General features: G+C 37.0%; 1 protein-coding gene across 2 annotated transcripts in view; it reads right to left on the bottom strand.

Moving 5' to 3' along the window:
* Positions 1-10630, bottom strand: part of LOC138744781 (plasmolipin-like) — a 48424-nt gene that overhangs the window by 17020 nt on the left and 20774 nt on the right. Inside the window, exon 4 of one of the 2 annotated variants that reach the window (XM_069901443.1) lies at positions 5961-10541. The exons of the other annotated variant lie outside the window; for it this stretch is intronic. Coding sequence (XP_069757544.1) covers positions 10425-10541 — 117 coding nt within the window. The 3' untranslated portion in view covers positions 5961-10424. Of the gene's footprint in view, positions 1-5960; positions 10542-10630 lie in introns of those variants that run through there. 2 annotated transcript variants of the gene reach the window in all.

Raw genomic sequence — 10630 nt, 5'->3', positions numbered from 1 at the left:
CAATAGCAGCAGAAATGGAGGTAGAAGACTTAAAAAAGAAATTGGAGGAATCTAATAAAAAAACTAAAGAGACACAAGAATTACTAGCCCAAAAAATAGATATAATGGAAAATTATAACAGAAGAAATAACATAAAGATAGTGGGCCTTAAGGAAGATGTAGAAGGCAAGAATATGAGGGAGTTTATAAAAGAATGGATCCCTAAGGCCCTAGGATGTCCAGAACTACAGCAAGAAATGGAAATAGAAAGGGCACATAGAGCATTGGCCCCTAAACCACAACCACAACAAAAACCAAGATCTATTGTAGTAAAATTCCTAAGATATACTACAAGAGAAAAGGTGCTGGAGAAGACAATGGAAAAAGTAAGAGAGGGCAACAAACCACTGGAGTATAAAGGGCAAAAAATCTTCATTTATCCAGATATAAGCTTTGAACTCCTAAAGAAGAGAAAAGAGTTCAATGCAGCAAAAGCGATTTTATGGAAGAAAGGATATAAATTTACACTGAAGCATCCTGCGGTATTGAAAATATTTATTCCAGGACAACAAAACAGACTATTCTCGGATCCAGAAGAAGCACGAAAATTTGCAGAACAATTACAAAAATAGACTGAGGGATGAAGACGGGTAATGAGAGCAAAAATTATCACGATTGATATGTATGTGGGTAAAGACAAAAATAGACTGAGGGATGAAGACGGGTAAGGAGGGTAAAAATGACCACGATTGATATGTATGCGGGTAAAGAGGTATAAGAGTGAATAGAGACAACGGGCATATGTGAAAGTATCTGTAATTAGAGGAAAACATAGAAAGTATAGACAAGAATTAATAAGGGAAGGTAATGGAATAGAGAGAATAAGGAGGGAACTAAAAGAGTGACCTTTGTGACATATAAAAAACGAAATCTTTTCTGGGGGGGGCTGGGTGGGGGGAAAAGAGCGGTCACTGCAAAATCAGTTGACGCTTGCGAGTGGATTCGCAAATCCAAATGGAGAGGGGAGATGTGGTTGTCCGACAAGGGATAAAGGGCAACTCAGGAGGGGAAGGGGAGATTGGGGATAAAGAAGATAGAAATAGGAGAATAAGGAAAATGTTGGATGTTGTAGGAATGTTGTCTGGTAAAGAGTTGAAAATAAGAAAACAGAAATGGAAAAGGAGGAAAGGTAATGATGGAAAAACGGAAAGAGAAGATAAACAAAATATAAAATGGCTACGCTGAACTATATGACTCTAAATATTAATGGAATACATAACCAAATTAAAAGGAAGAAACTACTAAATTTACTGAAAAAGGAAAAAATAGATATAGCATTTGTCCAAGAAACACATTTAACTGAATTGGAGCACAAGAAATTAAAGAGAGATTGGGTAGGACATGTAACAGCAGCATCGTATAATTCAAAAGCAAGAGGAGTGGCTATATTAATTAGCAAAAATGTGCCATTTAAAATAGAAGAGGAAATAATAGATCCAGCAGGGAGATATGTTATGATAAAATGTCAGATATATTCAGAGCTTTGGAATCTACTTAATATATATTCACCTAACGAAGAAGATCAAAAGTTTATGCAAGATATCTTTTTGAAGGTAGCTAATACGCAAGGGAACATACTAATAGGAGGGGATTTCAATCTGAATTTGGATCCAAATATGGATAAAACGGGGAAAAAAATTAACAGGAAGAACAAAGTAACCAAATTTATAATTAAATCAATGCAAGAAATGAAACTTGTGGACATATGGAGGAAACAAAACCCAAAAGAAAAGGAATACTCATACTACTCGACTAGACATAAAACATACTCAAGGATAGACCTATTCCTGTTATCAGCCCACATACAAGGGAGAGTTAGGAAAACGGAATATAAAGCTAGACTATTATCGGACCACTCACCCCTGTTATTGGCAATAGAGCTAGAAGACATCCCTCCAAGAATGTATAGATGGAGATTAAACCCCATGCTACTTAAAAGACAGGATTTTAGAGAATTTATTGAAAAACAATTAAAAATGTACTTTGAAGTAAATACGGAATCAGTGGAAGATAAGTTTATACTATGGGACGCAATGAAAGCATTCATTAGAGGGCAAATAATAAGTTATGCAACCAAGATGAAGAAGGACTATAATCAGGAAACAGAGCAGTTGGAAAGGGAAATAATAAACATAGAAAAAAAATTAGCAATAAAGGAAGATACAACCAAAAGAAGAGAATTGGCGGATAAAAAAATAAAATATGAAACATTACAAACATATAAGGTGGAGAAGAATATAATGAAGACAAAACAGAAATATTATGAACTAGGGGAAAAAACACACAAAATCCTAGCATGGCAGCTTAAGACAGAGCAAACTAAGAAAACGGTATTGGCAACAAGGAAAAAAGACAAACAAATTACATATAATCCAAAAGAAATTAAGGAAAACTTCAGAGAATTCTATGAACAATTATACCGAACCGAAAACGAAGGGAAAGAAGGGAAAATAGATGAATTTTTGACTAAAATTGAACTACCAAAACTACAAATAGAGGAACAAAATAAATTAACAGAACCATTTGGAACAGTAGAAATACAAGAGATAATAAAAAATTTACCAAATAATAAGACACCAGGAGAGGATGGACTCCCAATAGAATTCTACAAAACATTTAAAGACCTAATAATACCGCCCCTCCTGGATGTAATCAACCAGATTGATGAGACACAAAACTTACCAGATTCATGTAAAACAGCAATAATTACAGTGATACTAAAACAAGGGAAAGATCCACTCTCACCAGCGTCATATAGACCAATATCTTTGCTAAACACAGATTATAAGATAATAGCTAAACTATTAGCGAACAGATTAGCAGAACAGGTACCGAAAATGGTAAATTTAGACCAAACTGGATTTATCAAAAAAAGACGCACAACAGACAATATTTGTAAATTTATTAACTTAATTCATGCAGTAGAAGGAAATAAAGCACCGGCAGTAGCAGTTGCTTTAGACGCAGAGAAGGCCTTCGACAGAGTAGAATGGAATTACTTGTTCAAAGTATTGCAAAAATTCAGTTTACCGGAGAAGTATATTAATTGGATTAAAGCATTATATAAGGGACCGTTAGCGAAAGTGACAGTAAATGGACATGTATCAAAGCAATTTAACTTAAGCAGGTCAACGCGGCAGGGATGCCCACTATCACCATTATTGTTTGCGCTAGCTATAGAACCACTAGCAGAATCGATAAGAAGAGATAATAATATAAAAGGAATAAAAATAAAAGACAGGGAATATAAAATCAGTCTGTTTGCGGATGATGTGATAGTGTACTTAACAGAACCAGAACTATCAATAAAAGAACTATATAAGAAATTGAAGGAATATGGAGAAGTGTCGGGATACAAGATAAACGTAAATAAAAGTGAAGCAATGCCTATGAATAACGCGGATTTCTCAAAATTTAAGGAGGAATCCCCATTCAGATGGCAAACGCAGGCAATAAGATACCTAGGTGTGCAAATAAACAAAAATCTAGGCCAATTATATAAACTCAATTACAATCCACTAATGAAAAAACTACAGGATGATTTAGAGCATTGGAAAGAGCTACCACTAACACTGATAGGAAGGATAAACTGTATTAAAATGAACATTTTTCCAAGGATACTATACTTATTTCAGGCATTGCCAATACAACTGACAGAAAAATTCTTCAAAGAGTTAAAGAAAATAATAAGGAGATTTTTATGGAGAGGGGGGAAACCGAGGATAGCACTAGACAAATTAACAGAATGGTATAAACAAGGAGGCTTACAATTGCCAAACTTCAAAAATTATTATAGAGCCGCACAATTAAGGTACCTATCAGATTTTTATCAAACAAGGGAAAAACCAGACTGGACGAGACTAGAATTAGATAAAATAGGGGAAAAGATACCTGAACACATATTATATAAATGGGACGAAAAATTGGTACAACATAGAACTTCTCCAGTATTACACCATCTCCTCAATATATGGAAGAAGATACATGTAGAAAGAAATAAAATAAATTACCAAATACCAAAACTAATATTGACGCAAAATAAGCTACTCCCTTTTACAATAGACAACCTTGCCTTTAGAAAATGGGAAAAAAAAGGGATTAAAAGAATAGAAAATTGTTTTTCAGGAAGTAGATTCTTATCCTTTGAACAAATGAGAGATAAGTACAATATAACGGGAGATACAGCGCTGGCATATTACCAACTGAGATCCTACTTGAAAGATAAATTAGGAAGCAACTTGAGTTTACCAGAGGGAAGTAACCTTGAATATGTGATTACAGATACAATGTTAATCAAAAGATTTATAAAAAATATGTATATTAAACTGCAAGAAAAGGAAAATGAGGAAACAAATGGTAAAACTAAACAAAAATGGGAACAAGATTTAAATATAAAGATAAAAAAGGAAACATGGGAGAAGTTATGCTCTGGAACGATGAGAAATACAATAAATACGAGGCTGCGTATGATACAATATAATTGGTTACACAGACTATACATTACACCGCAAAAGTTAAATAAATGGGACCCAACAGTATCTGATAGATGTTTTCGATGTAAAAAAGAAAGGGGAACAACAATTCATGCAATCTGGACATGTGAGAGAGTAGAAAAATTTTGGGATGATCTCAATCAGATATTAAATAAAATAACAGAAAACAATATACCAAAGAATCCAGAGATCTTTCTCCTAAGTAACATAAAAAATAAAGAATTTGGAATTGACTTGGAGGATGCACAAAAAAGATTTGTTAAGATAGCCCTAGCTGTAGCAAAAAAATGTATTATGTCAACCTGGAAATTGGAAGATAATTTGAAAATACAACAATGGTATATAGAAATGAATAAATGTATTCCATTAGAAAAAATAACATATAGTTTAAGAAATAATATCGAAATATTCGAACAAGTATGGGAGCCTTACATTAAATACAATAGCGAAAACCTACCGGGAACAAACATTACCTAAGTTGATGGAAGGAGAAGAGAAGAAAAAAATGGACTCAGTAGAATTTCTGGTGTATTTTTGTTGAATGACAACATTGTCTAACTGAATTAATGCAACCTAGATTGTATAACTAAAATGGATGAGAGGGGGGAGGGATGGGGGGGTGGCTTGGGAGGAGGGAGGGGGGAGGGAGAAAAAGTCACTGTAAATGTGTGGAAAAGAAAAAGTGTATATCATGGCTATTGTGATTTATGGTGTGAAAAATAAAAAATTAAAAAAAAAAAAAAAAAAAAAAAAAAAAAAAAAAAAAAAAGAATAGGGCCTGTGAAGATTTGTGTGAGGTGGCCACAACTGGTGAGTGGCAGGTCACACGTTCAAGTCCAGCCCTCACAGCTACTATCCTGACAAGAACCTCCAGAATCTAATGCATGTCTAGATGGCATTGTCACTCACCTGGAGTGCTTCTCCAGTCTGCTTGGTCGACTCATGGAACCACCTCCTCTGCCCAGTCTCAGAAATCAGGGCAGTGAACATGCACAGTTCTGTTTCTACCAGAATATTTGAAATAAGGAGACACAATCTTTTATACAAGATTCAATGCATAATCTTAGCAAAAGCCTGTCTGATTGTAACAAGACTTTATTACTCTCAGAGTATGTTTCTACAGGTACACAATCCTTTATCCGGACATCTAAAATCCAGAAAACTCCAAAACTGGCTTTTCTGAAATCTGGAAAAATCCGAAATTAGGAACACACTGTCCCCCAAGGGTTCCAGATAAAGGATTGTGTACATCTACAATAAAATCCTTTAGAAAATAAATATGTAGCTGCCCATTAACTTTGTTTCACAATCAACGACACCAGATCTCTGAACATTTAAATACGATTTTATATATATATAAATTTTTTTAAAAAATTTAATACAAACTCTGCTTTTCCATTGCTATCAATGTAGATAATATTTTCTACCCCCCCCCCCATAGATTTTGTTTTAGAGATACAGCACAGTAACAGGCCCTCCCAGTCAGTGATCCCACATTGCCCAAATACGCCCATGTGACCAATTAATGTGCCAACCCTGCACATTTTTGGAACATGGGAGGAAGCCCATGCAGGTACATGGGAGAATATACGAACACTTTACTCTCTTTGTACTTACTCCTTTGACTATATCAATTATGCTTCCCCACCACTTCTTTTTCCAGCTTTTTATTGTCAGTAAACACATTCTACTTGGTCTACAGACAGCTGAGGCACCCTACCCGTTACTGCTTGACAACTGTAAAATTATGCATTTATTCCTACCTGACTTCTGAGTACCAATATTTTTCAAGTGAACTTAAACTGTACAAAATTACAAACTATACAATTCTGCCCTTGGTTCCACTGTCTAAAAATCTCAAACATTGCTCTGAGAAGACTGATTTCCAATCACTCCAAACATTGAAGAAACATTTCTCATCCCAATCCTCACATGAACATGCGATATTGTCTAGACTCCTCCATATTCTCACAGCATCTATTCCCATCAGGATCACTCAAAAATATTACTTATTTCAATAAAATCACCCATCATTTAACTCCAGAGTTTATAAACCCAAAAATTGTATGAAATCAGTCCTGCGAATCTTTGCCTTGTGGCCTTGGAAACAAATGCATCTCTCCTTACAAGACCAAAGCTATACAAAATTCTCTGGCTGTCATTTACTTGGTAAAAATCACAAGCAAATAGAAAGCCTCCCACTTACGGTATGTAAACAAATGCATGTCAATCCTGTTCAGTGTGAGAGAGTGGTCAAAAGTATTCAGATATAATTCACATTCAGATCGATGAGTTACCTTCTCCATAAAATGATTATGCTCGGAACATTTTATTTAAAAATTAAAACGAACCCTGATGCTTTTGTTAAGTGAAGCCAAATTATACAAACCAACTGAATTGTAATGATGTGCCAAGTTCACATTGGTGAACAAGTCCAAGGCATTACAGCAGTGAAAACTGCTGAGGCTGGGAGACCATCAATGTGAATAATTGCCCGTTTCTCCTTCCTCTCCCCCCAAAAAAATCTGCAATCTATTCTCAAGTACGTAAATGACAGAAAATGTTATTGACTATACATTCATGTAGCACAAGCTACGAGAGTTGGAATTTTGTCAACAACACTTGCTTCGGACATCACAGCCTTGGTTTAAATATGGATTCCACAGAAGTGAGGATGATTGGCCACGATTTTTCCGGATTAGACTTCAGGAAATCTAATCAAACTAGTCAAACGGGTTTAGAAGAGAACCGCTCGATGGGTAACCCAAAGGCTAATGCCCCAGCCCGAGGACGTCACTGCAGGGAGTTCCTCAGGATGGTCCAAGGCACATCTTCAGGTACAGTACCATTTATTTTTCTTGAACCCTTGACAAGATCAAAAGTGGAGATAGTGGCCAACTCTTAAACAAGGAGTGGTGAATAAAACAACAGTGAAGGAATTCACATTGGCTTCCATTTAGATTTTGACATGTTACTTCATGGCTGATAAGTGGCAAATAAAATTTACCCAAGCCAATGAAAATGTCTAACTAACCAAACTTGACAATCAAAATTTAAAATATAATGCTATTAAATTTTTTTTTTAAACTATTTAGACATACAGCAGAGAAACGGTCCCTTTCAGCCCATGCCACCCAATTAACCTCCAGCCCCGGTACATTTCAAACAGTGGGAGGAAACTGGAGCCCCCCAGGGAAACCCAGGCGGACGTGGGGAGAAGGTACCAACTCCTTACAGACAGCGCAGGATTCAAACCCCAGACCTGATCACTGGCGCTGTAACAGTATTGTGCTAACTGCTGCACCAACCGTGCCGACCCTTGTCAGTCCTCGACAATCAATAGCATTATTTATCCTTGCAGAATCCCCTGCCCACAGCTCATCACTGACCAGAAATTTAACTAAACCAACCACACAAAACACTGGTTCCACCACAGCTAGTTGGAAGCTGGCTATCCTGTGAGAGATGTCCCATCAAATCGGTTCCACCAGCAAAATGAATCACTCCATCCATGCCTGGATCAGTAGAACGCCAACAACATTCGAATAAAAGCAGCCAGTTTGATTGGAACGCATTCAGCCACCTAACCCATCCAACATGAGCCATCTGAAAAATGCACCGATACTTAACAAGAGACCAACTTCCTAACCCGCAACCTCTAATAGAGTTAACAAGAGCAGCAGGAACAAGAGGCAAGAAGAACCTGTTGCCACAGGTGGCTGAGGAAGCGAGGTTGTTGGGTGTTTTTTAAGGCAGGGATTGACAGGTATTTGATTAGTCAAGGCATCGTGGGTTATGGGGAGAGTGGGCTTGAGTGGGATCAGTTCATGGTTAAAATGGCAGAGCAGACTCCATGGGCCCACTGCCCCATATGATCTTGTGATGAGGATACCTGTACCCCCTCCTTCGCCCAGGTCATTTACTATCCCGACTTGGAATTATATGGTCATCGCCACTTCTCATGGTCAAGTGGGGGTGGTCATAAATGTTGGCTTCCCATAGAAAATGTAAGTTCCGCTGTGATCTACAGTTAGTCTCTGCAGGTTCATGGAAATCGTATTTAGCATGGAGATAAAATGCTTCAATTTTCCTGGCCAAGTGAGCTCCTTGACACTTAGCCAGACCACATCCATGATCAAAGTCTATATTGCATACATGCTGTGATTGACAAGACAGAGTGTGGTTATGATTCTGTCTTAAGTTCCTGACTTGTTTGAATAAGTAGTTCCCATTGAGGTGGCAGCCCTTAACATCTCACAACACCTTCAACTGAAGGCAAGCAAGACCAAACTCAACTGTCCTTTAGCACTCTCCATTGTATGAACAATCACAACCACATGGTGGTGTCCAATTTCATTTATTAGAAGATTGGTACAGATCATTGATTTTTATTCATTTTGTTAATCTTATTCAAATATATCCAAAATGTCAAAATAATTATTTGAAGTTTATTTTTTTTAAATATTCCAATTAAAATCAATTGACCACCAAAACCATCAGGGTTTGAATTATATTTTGCAACTTAAACCCAAAAGCAGAAAAACAACTCATGCATCAGCCAGTAAAAGTTGCCAGTAATGAGATCAGGCAAATGTAACTTTGCATGTTCTTTTATAAAAATGTAGAAAAATACTACCAGTCAAAAGTCTACACTGCCTCCTTTGCCATCTTCTGTTTAACTTGTCAAGGCAAAAATGGTTCTGATTTAGACTTTAAAGAAGCAAACCATTTATCTTCCACACTTGATCACCCATTAACATCATTCCTTAATGGCATGTGTAGAGTTTAACTCTAGATCAACCTGCTGCTGTGGTGCATGCCCCCAACTCTGGCATTTTGACCCCTCTTCAAACCTACCACATACCTTGAACTCTCATCATTCTTTTGCCTCTCACCATAATTAGCACCAGGAGACTTCCAGTACTTCCAAGGCCCCCTGCTCTGGAATTCCTTCCCTGATTTAATCTTTTCCACTGCACTCTCGTTATTCCAAGTATCTTCTTTGGCTGACATTTTGAGCCAACGTCACTACCTTCAATGTTCGTGTTTGTTTTTTCACTGAAAATCTGAGAAAAGCCTTGGTTAATATTCAAAAGTGTCATGATGTATTCCATTTAATTCACCCCCGCAAAGTTTCCTGGCTCAGACACCATCATAGCTGAAGGAGTGTGCACTGATCTCCAGGTCTCCCAGCAATTTGGACACTCAATTCTTCTGTGCTCTCCATCACAAAGGAAAGGCCCCATCTTCATATCCTCACCTCCAATTTGCAGTGTTTGAATTAGGAATAGGATTGCAGCATCAAGTCTAAAAACAACAATCATTGCTTCAGGAAACCAGGTTTGAATTTTCAGTGTTATCCCACTCTGTACTGAAAATGCTGATGCCATTTCTAAGTGGAAACTTGCAGAATTGATCGCAGAATAGGTAATCACAAGAACATGAAACTGGGGTTCACCTATAACTACTTCCTAACCAAACCAGCAGCAGTTAGAAATGGTCTCGGATTTTTTTGCATGAGCAGTTGAACACCTGACAATCTTTACTCATTTTACAGAGTTAATAATTTTTCACTAAATGTACTTGTAAACCATGCTCAAGGCTGTTTTGTTTGTAGGTGCTTCAAGTACAGATGACTAACAATGAATTTTTCGCACAGACAAAACATAGTTACATAGGAAGTATAAACCATGAGAGAGTTTTAAAAAAAAAATCACAGCATTTCCAAAGTAGATTAAAATTGTAAAAAAATTAATTTTGCTTTCCCTTGCTAACCACACAGTATTTACCACCTGATGTACGAGAATGTACAGGAGCATACTTCTGGAGCCAAAACATTCTCATCTTGGCCTTTTGACGAGGGGTGAAGTAATTATCCCACAAACTGCCAGCCTAAGCAGAGTTACCAGTTGCTTGACTTGTTGCTGCGTTGTCCCGATCCTCACGCAAAGAAAGCACGGAGAGAAAAGTGCTGATTCCATACAAAATCATCACCACACCTGCAAAAAACTATGGGAAAAAGGCACCACGTCAACATCAACTGGTTAGGATTTTCCTCTCATCGAGAAGCTGCAAACTTGTGCTGGAAAGAAAATGCA

This window comes from Narcine bancroftii, chromosome 10 (genome assembly GCF_036971445.1).
Source record: "Narcine bancroftii isolate sNarBan1 chromosome 10, sNarBan1.hap1, whole genome shotgun sequence".
NCBI lineage: Eukaryota > Metazoa > Chordata > Chondrichthyes > Torpediniformes > Narcinidae > Narcine > Narcine bancroftii.
Note: the sequence above shows the minus strand (reverse complement) of the source record. Positions and strands in the feature narration are given on the sequence as shown.